Source organism: Rutidosis leptorrhynchoides, chromosome 10 (genome assembly GCF_046630445.1).
Source record: "Rutidosis leptorrhynchoides isolate AG116_Rl617_1_P2 chromosome 10, CSIRO_AGI_Rlap_v1, whole genome shotgun sequence".
Lineage (NCBI taxonomy): Eukaryota > Viridiplantae > Streptophyta > Magnoliopsida > Asterales > Asteraceae > Rutidosis > Rutidosis leptorrhynchoides.
The window spans coordinates 13200043-13220520 of record NC_092342.1 but is presented as its reverse complement, the minus strand read 5'-3'; the positions used below and the strand labels follow the sequence as shown (position 1 = coordinate 13220520).

The following is a 20478-nucleotide window of genomic DNA, read 5'->3' as shown; positions in this document are numbered from 1 at the left end:
CATAACAAACTAATGATTATAACTTTATTTCGTTGGCATGACGTTTAATCTTACGAGAATTAAGACCGGGCCTTCTAGAGTTAATTGAACTATAGTTAAGGTTTTATAGGACATCAGCAAAAGCTGTAGTTTTATTGTGAGGCGAGTAACTGAGTTAAGATGTTTGAAGTTATACTGAAGGACATGTCCGATGGTAGTGCATCGGTTTTCAGCCTTGTAATTTACATATGTTCATCTTTGTGTTGTGTCCTACTTTTCCAGTGTTGCTTAGTCTCACGTAGTGTTTCAATTAAATATTTTAACTAACCAAATGAGTGTGATCGTAGCAAAAACTTCATAGGTTACTCTAATAAGGCATCCATATTATGTTAATTGCTTACAACCTTAACTTACAAGTCTAAAAGTCTGTAAGCCATGGTTGGCAATTTTCATATAATTTTGGTCCCATGATATGTTTTCATATTTATGATTATAATAACAGTTTGAACTGATTGATAAACTTCCACTTGAGGTTTGGTAAATGTCTAAAATGCCATCTATTAATAGGGTGTTTTATGGAATGGAATAAGCAGTTGTTAGATTAAAGAGTTTGATTTTTGGAGCTGCTTTTTGGTACTGTAGTATATAGAGCTTGTACCATGGGCAACTCAATCAACCTAGTGTAGCGCCTTTTTTGTTATCTATACATGTTGTCGCATCAAGTTTTATTTTTTGGGAGTGGCATATTAAACTGTTAAAGCAGTGATGATAAACTGTCTTTAAGTTGGATTTTGTTATGCTGTTGTGATTCTTTTGTGGTTAGTGTTCAGCTTCCCAGGTCTTGTTTCTATGAATAATCATTGTAGGGTGTAATCAAGTCGAGTTGAAACGTCCTTTTTACTCAAAACCTGAAAAATAGGCCCGAGTTCAATTGACTCTTCATTTTCAAAATTTCAAGTTTCGAGCTTGATTAGTTAAATGACCCTTTTCTGCTTGACTTGACTCAAGTCTTCGTGTTATAACTATAGAATAGTACTAAAGGGAGTCGACTTTTGCTAATATGAAACTCTCTTCAACTCAACTTAATTATATAGTAGTGGTTTACATCTCACATAGAGGATAGGAGTGTAGCATAAGCCAAGTTCAATATCGTTTGTGGCTTTACGGATTAAGTTTGTACATGAGCATGACTCGAAAGTATTCCTGATAAGTATTTGATAACTTGCTGTTAGATTTATTAAACGAGCTAAATGAATAATTATGTTACATCGATATCGTTGTATCTAACCTTCCAATGCGATCATTGTTTGTTACAACATATCTTAATTCCATTTAGTAACACTTTGGGCATGATTTGAAATCGCTAGTTGGAAACTCTTTATTAGCAACATTTCCCATCTTGAACGCCAAATGATCTTGGTTCCTATTAACATTCTCGATATCGATCCAAAACAACGCTATCTTCACCTTCACACCACCTAGTCTTCTAAGGTTGTTCTTTGAAATCACACCGGTGATTATAGGGTCGTATTTGATCTTATAATCACCCACATGAACGTCACAATTACTACTTAGATTAACCGCAAATCTACCACTATTAGGGTCCAAATTGTACCCAAGAGCACCTTTTGGAAGAAGACCGATTGGGAGGTTGTAGCTTTGTAGAACTTGATAGGCCGACGGCATGTCATCACCGTTTGCTGGTGGAACTGGTAGACAAAGATATAAGCAAAGAATTACCATTATTGGCATCTCCATTCTTGTTTTAGCTATTGATATTTCTATATTATGGTTGATAGATTTCTGTGTGTTAGTAGTAGCTGATAGGTTAACAAAAGTTGGTGTACAAAATCGCATAATAACAACTATATAAATTACGTTTACAACAGGTATTTGAAATGTGAATCACTCAATTCACATGTTTTATAACATATTGTGCAAAAAGACAAAAAGTATTCATTGTTAAAAACACTAAAAATATTGTTCCTAGTCTCCTAAAATCATTGAGGTAAAGAAAAATAGCTTTGTCATAAAGGCATGTGAATTTACAAACCCAACAAGAGGCATCATCGTGGAACATATGTTCTTGTTTTCACACCTAAAGTCTTGACTCTTAGCTTTTGACTACAGATCTAACAACAAATTCCGTCCAGATCTAAAATCTAACAAGATACCGGCAAGTACATATCCGAATTGAAGATTCAAGGTTTGTCATATGGTATTTTCAATTAACAACTCCGAAACGAACCACACAAACCCTACACTTTAGTTAACGGCGGGATCAAACGCCATCATGGTAGGCAATCTCCGAAACGAACCACTCAAGAATGGGTGGTCGATCAAGACTCGACGGCAAGGTAAAACCACTTATCGAAAGCTCAATATTGATTTCAATCCTGTCGTGAAGAATTATCAATCATTCTTCGTTACGAATTTCCCTGAAAGGGCAGCTGTAAAAGATCTGTGGGATCTATTCGATGGGTATGGTTTTGTTACAAACGTTTTTATCTCCAGGAAAAGAGCAAAATCAGGTAAAAGATTTGCCTTTGTTAAATTTATGGGCGTAAAGAATGTTATTGCCATGGAAAATAGACTCTCTGATGTTTGGATGGGGAATTTCCACCTTTTTGTTGAAGAGTCTAAATATGATCATGTTGTGAATCAGACGGCTAGGGTTAATTCTTCCCCACTGGCTGAAAAGGTTGATGTTCCTGTTAAAAAGCCGGCCGTCGAAAAGGTGAATTTTGTTGATCAATCATATGCGTCTAGGGTTTCTGGACAAAAACCTGTTTCGAAAAGACTTATTCTGGACGATGCTGATCTTGTAACAGTCCAAAAAGATGATTTAATTCTCATGATGAAGGTGAAAGAAATTGGATCTTTGTTTTCGATTTATAAGCTTATGATGGCAGAAGGATTTTCAGATTTCAAAATCCAATACGTTGGTGGACTATGGATTTGGATTCAGTTTAATTCCGAAACGAGTTTAAATGCGTTTAGAGATAACGTAAACCTCATGGTTCTATTTGACGTTGTGAAAGATGCAGTGGAAGATTTCATTGTCGATGAGAGGGTTGTATGGTTAGAGATTTCGGGAATGTCGATGAATGCATGGGGAACGAGTGCCTTTAAGAAGGTTGCTAATCTTTTCGGTCGGTTCTTATTTTTTGAACCCAATAAGAAAGTTCCTGTCTCTTTGGGGAGAGTTAGTGTTGCAACTAAAAACAAAAATCATATAGCTACTAAAGAAGTCATTGGAATTAAAGGAAAGGATGTAGAGGTTGATATAAATGAAGTGGCCACGTGGACGTTTGATATCGACTCCACTATTAGTTCCAATGTAAGTGACGAACAAGATATTGGTAGTCATGTTGGTACTGATGAAACTAATGGTAGCGACTCTGAAAGTGTTGACATTAATAGTGCCACTTTTGATCACCTAAAAGAATTCAAAGGTATCAACACACATGAAGGTGAAACGTCGTTTTCGTCTGTTAATAATGAGAATCATAATGGTACGGGGCAGACTGTTGAAGAAAAGTCCCAGTCGATACCTACTGTTAGTGCAATGCCAAATGGTAATATCCATCATAGTAATGGGACGAGTGGTAGTAAACCGTACCCACCTGGTTTTACTTCTATTTTTAATGAAAGAAGAGCTCAAGAAGTTTCTCATGAATCGATTAATTGTTACACGTCCTTGAAAGGTATTGACGGGGCTAAAATCGATGATCATCCTTTAAGCAATAGCAGTTCGTTTGAGGATATATTTGGCATTGGTGATTTACTTGGGTACAATGCAAAAGGTTGTCACAATTTATTGAATCGAAAAGACGAAAGGTTATGGTTTTAAATGAAGCTCCTATCCTTAAATAGTTGCGGTTCCAAACTTCATGTGAAACGTCAATGGATCAGGGAATTATGTTCATCTTTAAACATCCAATTCCTTGGTTTACAAGAATCGAAAATGACTAGATTGAGAATGACACGATTAAGGTAATTATGGGGAAACCATAACTTCGACTATGCTGTTAGCATGGCTCGAGGTTTTTCAGGTGGTATTATTTCTTTATGGGATCCAAATACGTTCATTAGAAGCGATATATGGTGTGATGTGAACTTTGTTATCGTTAAAGGGAGATGGGTTGCTAAAAATATCGAGGTGTTCATGGTTAATGTTTATGCCCCGCAAAACGTGAACGACAAAGCCTCTTTGTGGCAGAGACTCTCGAATTTTATGTCTAATAATGAAGGAATGTTCGTTGTATTTGGCGATTGGAATGCGATGAGATATGAAAGCGAAAGGTGTGGCTCGGATTTTTGCCCGATTGATGCTCGTTTTTTCAATGATTTCATAGAGGATAATGCGTTATACGAACTTCCTCTTGGCGACCTTAAATACACGTGGTGTAACAAGGCGGGCAGCAAGCTTAGTAAACTTGATCGTATTTTCGTTTCTAACAATGTTATCCAAATTGTTGATGATTTTACAGGCACGGTTCTCCCACGCGGTTTTTCGGATCATTCCCCGATTTTATTGTCTCAAGACACGATCGATTTTGGGCCTACGTATTTTAAAATTTTCGCCTCTTGGTTTTCAAGGAACGATTTTAAAGATTTTGTTAAACTAGCATGGGATGAAATTAATATTGTTCATCAGTACTCCAATATCACTTATAAACTCAGACTTTTAAAGGCTAAGTTGAAAAATTGGATACATGCTACTAGAACATCAGAAGCCAAATCTTTGTTTGACGTGGAGAAGCAAATAGTCGAGCTTGATGTTCTCATCGATTCTGGACAGGCCACTGACGACATTATTACAAATCGAAATACATTATTCATGAAAAAAGAAAAACTCATTAAATTGGCCGGTTTCGATAAAATGCAAAAAGCGAGAATTAAATGGGATGTCGAGGGTGACGAAAATTCCAAGTTTTTTCATTGCTCGTTGAAACACAAACGTCGCAAACAAACAATAAATGGTTTGATGGTTGATGGTAATTGGGTCGTTGAACCGAACGTGATAAAGAATCTGTTTTTTGAGTACTACAAAAACAAATTTGAAAATGTCAATTCAGGAGCAGAATTTAACTCGATCGTTCCAAATTATGTCCTTTCTGAGTCGGAAGCTGAATTTTTAGAACGAGAAGTTGATAATGACGAAATTAAAAGAGCCGTGTGGGATTGTGGTAGTACAAAAGCTCCTGGTCCTGATGGTTTTTCATTCCAATTTATCAAAGATTTTTGGGACATTTTACAAGCTGATTTATGTAGAGATATTCGTTGTTTTTTCAGCACGGGTATTCTTCCAAATGGGGCGAATTCAGCCTTTTTTCACTCATCCCGAAAGTTAAAAACCCAGTGCTTATTTCCGAGTTTAGACCGATCTCGTTGGTCGGTTTCTTTTACAAGATTGTCACCAAGATTCTCACTAACAGGTTACTTGTTGTCATTGATAAAATTGTTAGTCCTGTTCAGTCTGCTTTTATTTCAGGTCGTCAGATTCTCGATGGCCCGATTATGCTTAGTGAGATTATGTCTTGGTTCAAGAAGACCAAAAGGAAGATGCTTTTATTCAAAGTGGACTTCGAGAAGGCGTACGATACTGTAAGTTGGAAGTATTTATTATTCTTATTACGCAATTTTGGTTTCGGTGCCAATTGGTGTAGGTGGATTATTGGTTGTCTTAGCACGGCTCGAACCTCAGTATTAGTAAATGATAGTCCGACCCGGGAATTTTCTCTTGAAAGAGGTCTTAGACAAGGAGACCCGTTAAGCCCGTTTTTGTTTATAATGGTTATGGAAGGTCTACATTTATCTCTTTCCCGCGCTATGGAAAGAAACATTATTCGTGGTATTCAAGTGGGAAATGAAGCAATTCATCTTTCTTATTTTATGTATTCAGATGACTGATGTTTTCGCTAGGTGTATATAAAATAGCTTAAATTTTACTAGGAGATACTATTAAATACGATACAATTTTACTCAAGATATTTATTTATTTATTGAATGGATATACTTAAACCTTGCTACAACACTTATAGGCAGTGTACCTAATCGTATAGTAGTGTAGTTTTTAGTAAGTCTGGTTCGTTCCACAAGGAAAATCTTTTAATCAAAGCTTAACGCTATATTAGTTTTAAATTTATAAAAATACAAATATATATATAAGTAATATTATTATTATAAAGGGGGATTTTTTACCGTTTAATGACCAGTTTGTCGATTTTAAAACTTTAGTCGCAGTTAAAACAAAATGTAAAATATTAAATAAATAAAAGATTTAATTTAAAGCGTAAAGTAAATAACGATAATGAAATTGCGATAAATAAAAGTGCGATAAAATAAACTTGCGATAATTAAAAAGTACGATAATTAAAAGTGCAATTAAATACAATAACAATAAATAAGAGTGCGATAATTAGAAGTGCAATTAAATATCAAATAAAGGAAATTAAATATGAAATAAAAGAATTATGCTTATTTAAACTTCCGTAATCATGCTGTTTGACGTGTTGATTTTAGTTTTATGCCCATGGGTTAATTGTCCTTTGTCCTGGATTATTTAATATGTCCGTCTGGTTTTTGTCCATAACAGTCCATCAGTCATAAATATAAAGTGCGAGTGTCCTCGTCAAATTATCCTTATACCCGAAGTTAAATATTCCAACTAATTGGGGACTTAAACTGTAACAAGATTTTAATACTTTGTTTAATAATTACACCAGGATGTCGACTGAGTGTAACCCAAGGTTTTAATACTTTGTTATCAATTATGCCAAGTGTCCTTGTACATAATTTCACCCCTGTTTTAATAATTCTAGTGGCTATTAATCCATTCCCGTGTCCGGTTAAATGAACGATTATTCGTACATATAAATACCCCGCCCATCGTGTCCGATCGAGTGTATATGGTTATTATAGGGACGTTCAATTGTAAATCTTTATATTAAAATTAACAAACTATCATTTAGTTAAACAAATATAAAGCCCATTAATAGCCCATAGTCTAATTTCCACAAGTGTCGTTCTTTTGTCCAAACCCCAATTATGGTACAAAGCCCAATTACCCAATTTTAATAATTAGCCCAACATCATGATTACTTCGGATTAAATAAGCATAATAATAACTTAGCTACGAGACATTAAATTAAAAAGGTTGAACATAACTTACAATGATTAAAAATAGCGTAGCGTTACACGGACAGAATTTCGATTTACACCCTTACAACATTCGCTAACACACCCTTATTATTATAAATTAAAATTAAAATTAAAATTATAATATAAATATAAATATTATACGTTGAATGAGGAGAAGAAAAAGATGTGTTTTGTGTTACACCAAAGCTCGATTTTTATAGGCATGTGGGCTGAAACTGTACACCATGCGATCGCATGGAGTTTCTTCCTCCAGGCCATGCGATCGCATGGCCAGCTGGGGAGAGCCACTTTTGGTTGTTTTCTTCTGCCGACGTTTATTTAAATATAATATAATATATATATTAATTTTAAGAATTAATTATATATTATATTATATTCATATGCATAGTTGACTTGTAATTTTTAGTCCGTTGCGTCGAGCGTTGAGAGTTGACTCTGGTCCCGGTTCCGGATTTTCGAACGTCCTTGCGAATAATTTAATATCTTGTACTTTGCGTTTTGAATCTTGTACTCTTGTAATTTCGAGACGTTTCTTATCAATAATTGGAACCTTATTGATTGTATTTTGTACTTTTGAGCTTTTTGGTCGTTTGCATCTTCAATTCGTCGAATCTGTCTTTTGTCTTCACCTTTTATTATTTAAACGAATATCACTTGTAAATAGAACAATTGCAACTAAAAGCTTGTCTTTCTTGAGGGATAATGCTATGAAATAGATGTTTGTTTTTAGCATTATCAATGACGTTATTATTTTTTCAGAATGGAGCAGAAGAGACCTTCACAATATCATCCAAATTCTGGAGATTTTTCATCTTGTTTCAGGTTTAAAGATAAATTTGGTCAAATCTCATGTATTTGGTATAGGGGTCGAAGACGATGAGGTTGATTCTTTTGCCATTGCGGTTGGTTATCGTACAGGATCGTTTCCGACTACTTATCTCGGTGTTCCGATTGGTGCTAATATGAATTTATTAAAAAATTGGGAGCCTCTTATTAATAAATTTAAAGCTAGACTTTCATCTTGGAAAGCTAGTTTGATTTCGTCAGGAGGTAGATTAACACTCATCAAATCAGTAATGGGTAGTCTTGGCGTTTATTTTATGTCTTTATTTAAATGCCCCGAAACTGTTATGAAACAATTGGAGGCCTTTCGTGCTAGATTCTTTTGGGGAGGTAATGCTTCTAATAAGAAAATAGCATGGGTTAAGTGGAAGTCTATTTTAGCATCCTTCGAAAAAGGGGGGTTGAACGTTGGTAGTTTGAAAGCGTTTAATATTGCCCTTCTTCAGAAATGGAGATGGAGATATCTCGTGCATCCGGGTGAGCTATGGGTCTCTGTTATTCAAGCTATTCATGGTAATCGATTTGACAAAGTAAATGTTTCGTCTCATAGTACTTGGTCTACGCTGGTCACGACTTGCAATGATTCTGTCTCGAATGGTTTTTTGCCAAATGATGCGTTTTTTATGAAGGTGGGTAATGGTAGTTCGGTTCGTTTTTGGTTCGATACTTGGTGCGGTAATTCTAGTTTATTTACTCGTTTCAATCGTTTATTTCACCTCGATTTAAACCAACAAGACACTATCGCTAATAAATGGTGTAACGGAGAATGGGTTTGGACTTGGTCTCGATCTAACATGGGTGGCCGAAACAGCGTTTTGTTCGAGGAGCTGAAGTCGTTGGAGTCTCAGTTTCATGCTGTTGATCGCGATGATTATTGGACGTTCAGTATTTCATCTGATGGTTTGTTCTCGGTAAAAGTGGCGAGGGATTACATAGACCACATCATGTTACCTTCGTCTAGTGTGGCCACGGTATGGTTTAAATTTATTCCTAGAAAAGTGAACATTTTTTTGTGGCGTTTGAGTCGAGATGCTCTTCCCCTTCGCTGGAATCTATCCGCGAAAGGAATTGATATTAGTTCCATTGTGTGCCCAGTATGTAACAATGGGATTGAAAATGTCGATCATCTGTTCTTTAGTTGTTCGGTAGCTAAGGAGATTTGGATCAAGATTCGTGTTTGGTTAAATTGTAACATGCCTTCTTTCGGTTCGTGGGAGTCGTTTCTTAGTTGGATTGAAGGTTTCTGTATTGGCAAGATCAACAAGAATCGGATTATCGGGATAGTAGCTACTTTATTATGGGTCATTTGGTACTTTCGGAACGGTTTAGTTTTTAATGATTCTTTTTGTAATAGATGTAGCTTATTTGATGTTATTATATCTTTATCTTTTCGTTGGATTAAAAGTAGAGGCCATTTAGTTTCTGATTGGAACTTGTGGTTGTCTACTCCGTTGTAATATCCTTTAGTGCCTTGCTAAGGATCGTTTTCTAATAAATGTTGTGTTGTTTGCCGTTAAAAAATAAAATAAAAAAATCATTGAGGTAAACAGAAAGCAAGTGTTTAGTAACAAAACCAGGATCTGGTGTAGATAAAACGTAAGATTATGTTTATTATTATTATTACATAGATAAAAAAAATTTAGTAAACTGTTCAATTTATTCAAGAATGGCGAGATATATGGGATCTAACTGAATTATCCGGTGATTTTATGATCATTTTCTTGACTTCTTACAAATGTACCACTAGTTAGGTTTGAACTCGACACTAACAAGTGATTTAACAAAGTCTAAAAATGAGTAGACGAATGAGTTTGTTCAAGTTATCAGGGAATGATGATATATATATATATATATATATATATATATATATATATATATATATATATATATATGCCTAACTAGGTTATTTGGTGATTGTTTTTGATCATTTTTTGACCATTTAAAAATGTAAAGCTAATGAGATTTAAATCTAACACTAACATTGACCACTAAAAAAATATACTTAGAGGTTTACACCTCAGCAAGTAATTCTTGTAAAGATATAAAGATCTCAATTACCGGGTATGTTGTGATGCTTAGGATATAAGACCAAGAAAAACCAGGCGTCAAAGACCATCGATCAGCCACCGTGTCCAAATTTAACGACCCCTATCGCAGCGTCAGGGTTGACGCCTAAGGGACGTTAGTTACCAGCCTGACTGGAAGAAGAAAAAAAAGTGTCACTGAGACGTGGCGATCGATGATTGATGTGTTTGGTTTGAACGATTTCAACGGTTATTTTACAGTTTAAACTTAAAAAAAAATTGGATTAAAATTAAATTTAACGATTTTCCTCCATATAAACACATATACTTCATCTTCTCATCATTCACTAGTGAAGTACTTCATATTCATCTTTTCAGCCTTCACTACCAACACAATTTTTCAAACACTTTTAAACCCTAACACAAAAATGCACCAATGTCTAACCCGGATCAACCACCTACTCCACGTGATTTTAACGACTATATGGCATACGGTAGTTATTTAGGCAGTGGTTCTTCAAACCCATAAAATATACAACAAATTCCGATTGTTATGCCGCGACTTCGTCTGCTTACACCCGAACAAAAACATCAAATATTTTTGGAAAAACGAGCTTGGGAACAATTGCAACAAAATTGAAACTTCAAATCCTGGCGACTCAACAAGAAACGACTCACGAAACGCAACCGGAAATGATCCCGACAACGCAAACTCATCAAAAAAGAAAAGATAAAAAAAGACAAAGGTATATATTTTAATTTATATTCGGTTTTATTTATATGCTTATGTTCTTTATATATATATATATATATATATATATATATATATATATATATATATATATATATATATATATATATATATAGGGTTCAAATGAGAACTTTTTTTGTGTGAGAACCCTGAGAATTCCAAAAAACACCAAAAACACTGAAATTCGAGCAAAAAAAGTGGCGGGCGAGCAAAAAACAAGGAATTCGAGCAAAAATGGGGAAATTCGAACAAAAAAAAGGCGGACGAACAAAAACTGGCGGGCGAACAGAAATTGTGAAATTCGAACAAAAATGTGTTCTACATTTTTGAAATTCGAACAAAAAATGTAGAACACATGATAATCGAACAAAAATGTGTTTTACATTTTTGAAATTTGAACAAAAAAAAGGCGGGCGAACAAAAAGTGGCGGTAAAAATTGTGAAATTCGAACAAAAATGTGTTCTACATTTTTGAAATTCGAACAAAAAAATGTAGAACACATGATAGTCGAACAAAAATGTGTTCTACATTTTTGAAACTCGAACAAAAAAAATATTTTTTTTTCTCGACTATGATTTTTTGTTCGTTCGTGTTTTTGATTTTTGCTCGAATTTCTTTTTTTTCTCACCCGTCACTTTTTTGCTCGAATTTTAGTATATTTGGAGTGTATTTGGAGTTCTTAGAGTTCTCACACTAAAAAAGTTCTCACTGGATCCCCTATATATATATATATATGTGTGTGTGTGTGTGTGTGTGTGTGTGTGTGTTGTGGAGAGGGTTGGGGGGGGGGGGGGGGAGTTTAATATGATGGGTAATTAGCTCGTCTTCGATATAGTTCATCAGACGTAACACAATAATGTGGGGAAAAAGTTTAATATGATGGGTATTTGGTATGTTTTAAAAGCCAAACCAAAGTGGCATCCAGGCTCAGGTGGTGGTCAAGTTGGGAAGGATGAGGACGATGAGGAGTTTTTGATACCCCTTTCGCAAAACGACTTATTTGATGATGATTCATTTGAGAGGCCAATGGGCCGAGATAAGGCAAAAAAGAAGGCCTGATTCTCATATTATATCATGTGTCGGTCAAATAATTAAACTCGTTCATTAAAAGCAGAAGAGGCTTTGGAAGCTATTACGAAGCATAAGACAGAAAGAACAAAAAGTCTTGACAAATTAAAAAAAAAAAAAATCTTGAGAACCTCCGAACCGCTTTTGTAGGTGGTAGCATTTTGATCGTCAATACTCAAGGCATCGAGAACCTGGATCACATACATAACTTAAAAAGCTTAAGAAAATGTACCTTGAGAATTTCAAACATTTGGTCGACAAACCTCTACAATTCGATGATTCTGATGACTCCGACTAAAACTTGAAAAAATTGTGTCTTAAATATAGCCTTTGTGATTTGTTAATCGTCTATATTCTTAGTCTTACCGAAAAATCTAATCATACACAGATACATCAATCACAAAAGAATGTGTCTTTCAAATGAACTTTGTGATTTGTGAATAGGATGGTGCTAAGCATGACAATCATTAATTAAATTCACTCACTGTTTTTTTTTAATCGTGTAATTTCGCGAGATATATTTTGACATTCTTTATTGATTTTGACATTTAATTAATGTACTTTGATCGTTCAAAACTTGCAAGTTAAAATTCTAATTTTAAATTAGTTAAATTTGCCACCAATGTGGAGTAAAATTATTTGAAAATCACCGATAATTAAAAAAATGGTCACACATATTTACCTCCTAGAATCGCAATTCGCAAATTGCTAGAAAGTTCTTGCGATTTTTAAATCGCAATGGCCATTTGAAGGTTACAAATTGTTAAATCTGATTTACAAATGACCTAGATTTTTCTGGTATTTAGGTTGCGATTCAGGTTGCGATTCAAAATTAATCGATTATGGCCAAGAAATACAAGTCATTCGCAAGACTCAAATAACAAATGATTTTTCGTGAATAGTAAATGCAATTTTGCAAAGTTTTTTTAGTCTAAGTGTTATAATTATTTATAATAATGACGTTTGGTTAATATCCTCGTGCATAACATAATTCAAAAAATTAATGCTATTAAGGACGGACGGATGGATTTTTTTTGGGGGCAAAAAACGAAAAACACAAATATAATCTAGGGAATCATCAAAGATGAAAGGCCCTTCAAAAATACAAATAACATAAACCGATTCAGATCCGCCTCGCATCTGAAAAGCAAAAAATAGAAAACCAAACGAATACACAAAAAGCTATAGACTATCTAGGAGCGAGCTGAAACGGAAAGCGCCACACACAACAAACTCAAAACAATTAAATACAAACGAACTGACAAAAACCAACAAACAACTAACAATGACACGGAGACCTACACCCAGAGCCAATCACAACAAACAACACAAACAACACAAACAACACTGATAGTGCTCTAAATGAACATATAATTAGTCGCAATATCATCCCAATATGTAAAGCTTTTAGTTGCTATTGTTCTATTTTTATGTAATATTCGTTTAAATAAATAAGTGCAAAGACAAAAGAAGAAAATGACGATTTGAAGACGCAAATGACCAAAAAGCTCAAATGTACAAGTTACAATCCAAGTGGTTCCATTTATTAATGAGAAACGTCTAAAATTGACAAGAGTACAAGCCGCGGAACGCAAAGTACAAGATATCTACGCGTACGAAAGGACGTTCAAAAATCCGGAACCGAGACATAAACCGAGCATCAACGCGCGAGTCAACGGAGCGAAAATTACAAGTCAACTATGCACAAGAATATAATATAATATATATATATATAATTAATATAAATTATATATATTATATTATATATTAAATTAATCACAGCAGCCCACATTTTAAATACAATCTGGGCTGGACAGCCTGTCCATGCGAGTGCATAGAAAATAGGCATAAAACCCATGCGAGTGCATGAGCCCATGCGAGTGCATGGGAAATACACTGAAATCTCATGCGAGTGCATGAGCTACAGGATTCAGAAAAGTACTATAAAAGGCCACGAATTTTGCTCGACTGATTACACCTTTTTCAATCTTTCTTTCTCTCTATGTAATATATATTTATAATTATAATTTTAAATATAATTAAGATTAATAATAAATTATGGTTTAGTTGAGTTATTGCAAGAAATGTTTTACGGGTTTTAAGTCGAAACCCTGTCTTTGTAACGCTACGCGATTAATCACCACTGTAAGCTATGTTCTTCCTTTTTAAATTAATGTCTCGTAACTAAGTTATTATTATGCTTATTTAAATCGAAGTAATTGTGATGTTAGACTAAATATTAAGACGGGGTTATTGGATTTTGTACCATAATTAAGGTTTGGACAAAAGACCAACACTTGTGAACATTGGACTATTGACTATTAATAGATAGGGGGTATTGTCTAATTGAACGAAAACTCATTGGAACCTGTCGAACCTATCTTCAAATTAGTTAAACTAATAATTATTAAATTGATTACGAATGTCCTATTTAGTGACGTTTATACGACATCATTTACAATCATTTAATTAATTATTCGGGTTGGGTAATTGATTATTCTTTCTGATCAAGTGGGTAAATTAATATTCATATCTCATTAAAACAGGGGTGGATTACATATAAAGATAATTGGTGTAATTGTTAACAAAGTAATAAAACCTTGGATTACACGCAGTCGATAACCTGGTGTAATCATTAAACAAAGTATTAAAACCTTGTTACAGTTCGAATCCCTAATTAATTGGAATATTTGACTTCGGGAATAAGATTAATTTGACAAGCATTTTATAATTATGACCGATGGACTATTATGGACAAAAACCAGATAAGTATCAAATAAACCAGGACAAAGGACAATTAACCCGGGTAACAATTAATTAAAATCAAAACGTCAAACATCATGATTACAGAAGTTTAAATAAGCATAATACTTTTATTTCATATTTCATCGTACCTTTATTTACTGTCATTTTAATTACTGCAATTTACTTTATCGCAATTTAAATTCAGTCATTTATATTATCGTCATTTATCTTTACGCTTTATATAAAATCGACAAACCGGTCATTAAACGGTAAAACCCCCTTTCATAATAATAATAGTACTACTATATTACTAATATATATATATATATATATATATATATATATATATATATATATATATATATATATATATATATATATATATATATATATATATATATATATATATACAAATATAATTGTTTAAAAATATAGTGTACGCAATAAGCCGTCTCCCTGTGGAACGAACCGGACTTACTAAAAACTACACTACTCTACGATTAGGTACATTGCCTATAGTGTTGTAGCAAGGTTTAGGTATATCCACTCTATAAATAAATAAAAACTTGTGTAATTTGTATCGTATTTCGTAATAAAAATATAACTATTTCGTATACACTTCGTATAACATCAAGTATTTTTGGCGCCGCTGCCGGGGAAGCGAAAGCGAAATGCTATATTCTAAAAAAAATATTATTAAAATTAGTTTTTAAGCTATTTTTGAAAAAATATATAAGTTTTAAAAAATATATATATAAAAGCATAAAAAAAGAAAAATATATATATCTATATTTTTAAGTGTTTAAATTAAAAAGTTTACATGTTTTATTTCTTTTGTTAAAAGTTATAAAAACGAAAGTAATTTTTTTTTAAATATAATTTTTATTTAATTTAAATATTATTTTCTATAAATATTAAACTCAGAAAAAAATATATAAATAAATTAAAAATTAAAAATCGGGCCACAACACTGTAGCAGCCCAAGACTTACCTGATCTGCTGGACCATGCGATCGCATGAGTCCGTATGCATAATCTCATGCGTTCGCATGACATAGACTGACAGGCCAGACCTAGTACGCAATTAATACGGAATTAGGTTAATATTATTATTAATAATTAAATCATTTAGGGTTTTAATTTAATATAATTAGTTTAGTTTTAATTAATTAATTATAAGTTTTAATCAGTATTATTAATTTAAAATTAATACTTTTATAAAATAATAATATAAAAATAATATTTTTATAAAAATAAGCAATTTTATCATTTTTTTTTGTTTCTTTTTATAAATTGTATATTTTTATCGTTTAAGTCGTAAATTATATATTTATCGTTCGTAATTAGTTTTAACTTAGTTTTTGTCGTAGTTATTTTATATTTCTAGATTTTTAGGCTTTGCCGTAAAATCCCTTAAGTACTTTTTTCTTTAGATTAAGACTTAGGCGCTTTAGAATTTTGCGACGCAGTCTTTATATTTTAGTGCTTTTTAAGTTATTGCCGTTTTGGATATAGAATTCCTTTTAAGCTTTAATATCTTTAGACGCAAGTTTTAATATTTAGTTTTTAGTCTTTTAAGTATCGACGCTCTACTTTCTTATTTTTATTTTTCGACTTTTTATTTTTCGACGTTTTTCGACACACTCTTCTTCTTTCTCATTTCTACGCTCTAGTTTTTAGGACATAAATTTTTATTTCAAAATTTCGAAGAAAAAAATTATTTTGAGCGGTTAAATTGATAGACATCCAAAATTTTCTGGTTCGTAGTAATAGTTGGATTTGTTAATGGCGAGTTGTGGGCTTCCGATTTAAAGGGACCTGACTACATGCTGCATCTATTGGCTATTCGAAACGTGGGCAAAATCAGAAAAGTCTATTAATTTGATAACTTATATAATTTTTATTTTTATAACTAATAGGACATTCAGTGAATGCACCGAGCAAAACGTTCACCACCTTTCATACGTTCACCACCTGTAACTCGATCAAGACATCTAGCCAATATTATCGCCGTTGATTTTTCTTTAGAATCATCATCTAGTCAAACAAGTACTCCAACTCAAATTTTCGATAATCCATTTTTTGAACCCGACTTCACAATTAAGAACCCGGAGGATATTCAAGGACAATTCCAAGATCCTGAAACACTAATCATTCCTCCTGAACCACAAACCGTTAAATCAGAATCTTCTAGTGATTCGGATTCAACAAATTCAATTATGGAAGTAACTGAACTCTAAGTATGGAAGACCGAATGAGAGCCACACGTACTGGCCAAGGTCACGCCATTATTCGGCCAGATGTTAATGCGCCAGATTATGAAATCAAAGGACAAATCCTACACATGGTAACTAATCAATGCCAATATAGTGGTACGCCAAAAGAAGATCCAAACGAACATCTTCGAACCTTTAATAGGATTTGTACTCTATTCAAAATCAGAGAAGTTGAGGATGAACAGATCTATCTCATGTTATTTCCCTAGACTTTAAAGGGAGAAGCCAAAGATTGGTTAGAATCGTTACCTGAAGGGGCGATTGATATATGGGATGTTTTAGTTGAAAATTTTCTTAAACAATTCTTTCCGGCATCTAAAGCTGTGAGACTTCAAGGAGAAATTGTTACGTTCACGCAAAAGCCAAATGAAACTCTATATGAGGCGTGGACAAGATTCGGAAAATTGTTGAGAGGATGTCCTCAACACGGTTTAGATACTTATCAAATAGTACAAATATTCTACCAAGGATGCGACGTTGCTACACGAAAATACATCGACATAACAGCTGGTGGTTCCATTATGAAGAAAACCGCAACCGAAGCTTACAAAATTATTGATAACACAGCATCCCACTCACATGAGTGGCATCAAGAAAAAGATATTTTTCGATCATCTAAAGCGGCTAGAGCCGATTCTAGCCATGACTTTGATTCCGTTTCTGCAAAAATAGATGCTTTCGAAAGACGAATGGAAAAGATGAATAAAGATATTCACGCAATACGAATCAGTTGTGAGCAATGCGGTGGACCACGCTTAACGAAAGAGTGTCACATCGAGCAAACGATGGAACAGCGTGAGAATGTTTCCTACATGAACCAAAGGCCGCGAAATAATTATCATAATAATTATCAACCGCCAAGGCCAACTTAAATCGAAATCACAACATTCTTTACAATCCAAATGGACCCAACAATAACTCGTATAACCAACAAAGTCCGAATAACCAACCAACTCAAAACAACACTTTCAATCAACAAAGACCTGGTTTATATAAACCACCACAACAAACCGAAGAGAAAAAGTCAAATATGGAAGAAATGATGGCAAGGCTAATGGAATCTCAAACACAAATTATTACATCTCAAACCCAAACAAATGAGAGGTTTGATCAATCATTAAGAACTCAACAAGCTTCCATTTTGAATCTAGAAAAACACGTAGGTACTCTTGCTAGCATGATGAGTGAGAGGGAACAAGGAAAGCTACCGAGTAATACTGAAGTAAATCCTCAGAATGAGAATGTTAATATTGTTTCAACGAATTCTGAAAAACCAGCATCAGAAGATGGGAAGGTTTTTGATGTGAGTAACAATAAAGAAGTTACAACACCACCACCACCCGAGTATGTAAAGCCAGTGGTGGCACCATACAAACCACCCATCCCGTTTCCAAGAAAAGGAGTTGAGTATGAGAAAGTAATAGGTAATAAAGTTTGTGATACCTCTGGAAAGAAGAAGAAGAATAAGAAAGTACAAGAAACAAAAACCGTAAAGATAAACCCGGTGAAGACAGTTCCACCAAAACCTTCACCCAGGGTAGGTGATCCGGGTGAATTTATTGTTCCTTGTCTACTTAGTGATTGTGTCATGTATGATGCACTACCATATTTAGGTGCGAGTGTGAGTGTTATGCCTCTTTCATTATATAAGAGATTAGGAGTAGGTGAGTTAAGTCCAACAGAGATGAGTGTTCAACTCTTTGATCAAACCATTAGGCACCCAGTTGGAATTGCTGACAACCTACCCATTCAAGTGGGTAATTTAACCTTTCTAGTCGAATTTATTGTCATTGATATAGAAGAGGACTCAAACATTCCTCTAATTTTAGGTCGACCATTCTTAGCATCCACCGGGGCGTTATTTGATGTAAGAGAGGGTAGAATGACACTTAGTAATGATGAAAAATTGATCACCTTTGTAAGTCGAAAGTCTAAATCTCCACCAACTAAAACCGTTGAACCAACAAAAACGATTGGTAAGAACCATATTGTTTTACCAACTCCAACGGTAGTGCTTAACAATAATAAAATGCCTAAGTGTGGGGAAGATGAAGTAAAACCTAATGATGACATGATAACAAAGAACCCTATTGTTGATACGAAATTAAATGACCCCGTTATTAATAGTTCAATGAAGAAACTTATTAAACGGATTCGCGATGCTAGAACCAAGGGGAACTTTAAGTTATGTAACCGGTTAGTATCCAATCTATCGCCTAAAGAAAAGGCGAAACTAGTTGAATTTGTGGATATTACACAAGAATCCGACCAATGGCTTAAAGCAAAAGTCATAGATATGCAAGTTGATTATGGTCCAAGAGAAATTGACGATGAAGTTAATCACAATTTCGACACCACAGCTACCTAAGTGTGGGGAGATTCAGATGTTCTAAAAAGAAAATGCTGTCTAGAGTTAGTTGTTCTGTTCTCGTGTAGTTCTGAGAATGGAATCCGATTGGTCTTTTCCAATAGCAGACACTAAAGAACTAGTTTTTTCCCCCCATTCTGAATTTTTGTTTTGTAGGTTTTGTATGAAATTAATATGCATTTTTAAATTTAAGTTTTGTGTGAATTTAAAAACAAAAAAATTACTTTATTTCATTAAGTTTAAAAAAAATAATTTCTAAAATTCGTCGTAAGTTAAAGACTAGGTCATGGAACCGAAATTGCTTTACCCGAGGGCGGGGCGAAAAATTTTATTATCATTCTTTTTAATTTTATTGATCTAAAGTATATAAAAAAAAATTAAAAAACCCAAAAATCTTTGCTTTTAAAACAATCGCTTTAAAAATGACAAATTTTAAATTTTATCGAGGGACAGACTAGGTAAACATACCGAAACTACCTAAAGTAAAAGGAAACAAAATTTAAAAAAAAATTATTCATTTAAATTATTTTAATAAATAAAGGTTTTATAAAAAATATATATATATAATAAAAATATTATGTATGTTTGTAGTTTATCTTATGTACAAAACAGGGTAAAACAGCACACTTTCAAAGACTGACATTAAGTTTAGCAAAAGGTACTAATTTTGACGACAAGACGCAAAATATCAAATGTGATATAAAATAATATGTTTGCAAACTCGGTATTTTTAATCATTTTTCTACGCTAATCACCCTCATGAATTTAAATTTTTACTGATTTCATGCAAATGAGGGCATTGCATGATCTCAAGTGTGGGGAAGGGTTATAAATTCTCTCGGGTTTACACTTAGTTTAATTGCCAAATTTTGTGAAAATTTTAAAAAAATTCAACTAAATGAATTCAAAATCATGTTTATACATATTTATGAATGATAAAACTAGGTGTTAATGCCGAAATTATTGTTACATCGGAGAGAACATAAATGGAGAAACAACCCAAAACGCTTAAATTCATTTAAAATGGAATAAAGGAGAATAAAAAGACAAAGAAATAAATAAAATAAAAGCTAAGTATGGAATGCACCAAGTTATTTAAAACACATATCACATATGTTTGTACAAGATTATTACAGGTACTTTTGTTTTGAACGATTTTAATCAGTTTTACCTAATTTACTGTAATATATTTGAAAGAAAGATGGATCTGCACGATGAATCAATTTCATCATTAAAAGGAAGTAAAGTCTTCCGAAA

At 33.5% G+C, this 20478-nt stretch overlaps 1 protein-coding gene across 1 annotated transcript; it reads right to left on the bottom strand.

Annotated features, from left to right (window-relative positions):
• Positions 1-1311: 1311 nt before the first annotated feature.
• LOC139870038 (uncharacterized protein At5g01610-like) lies at positions 1312-1737 on the bottom strand. The gene has a single exon (XM_071857890.1). The coding sequence runs from the start codon at positions 1735-1737 to the stop codon at positions 1312-1314; it is 426 nt and encodes a 141-aa protein (XP_071713991.1).
• Between the last annotated feature and the right edge of the window lie 18741 nt (positions 1738-20478).

Bases quoted from the DNA above. Each gene is read 5' to 3' on its own strand.
- LOC139870038 (XM_071857890.1), bottom strand. From the start codon at position 1,737: ATGGAGATGCCAATAATGGTAATTCTTTGCTTATATCTTTGTCTACCA.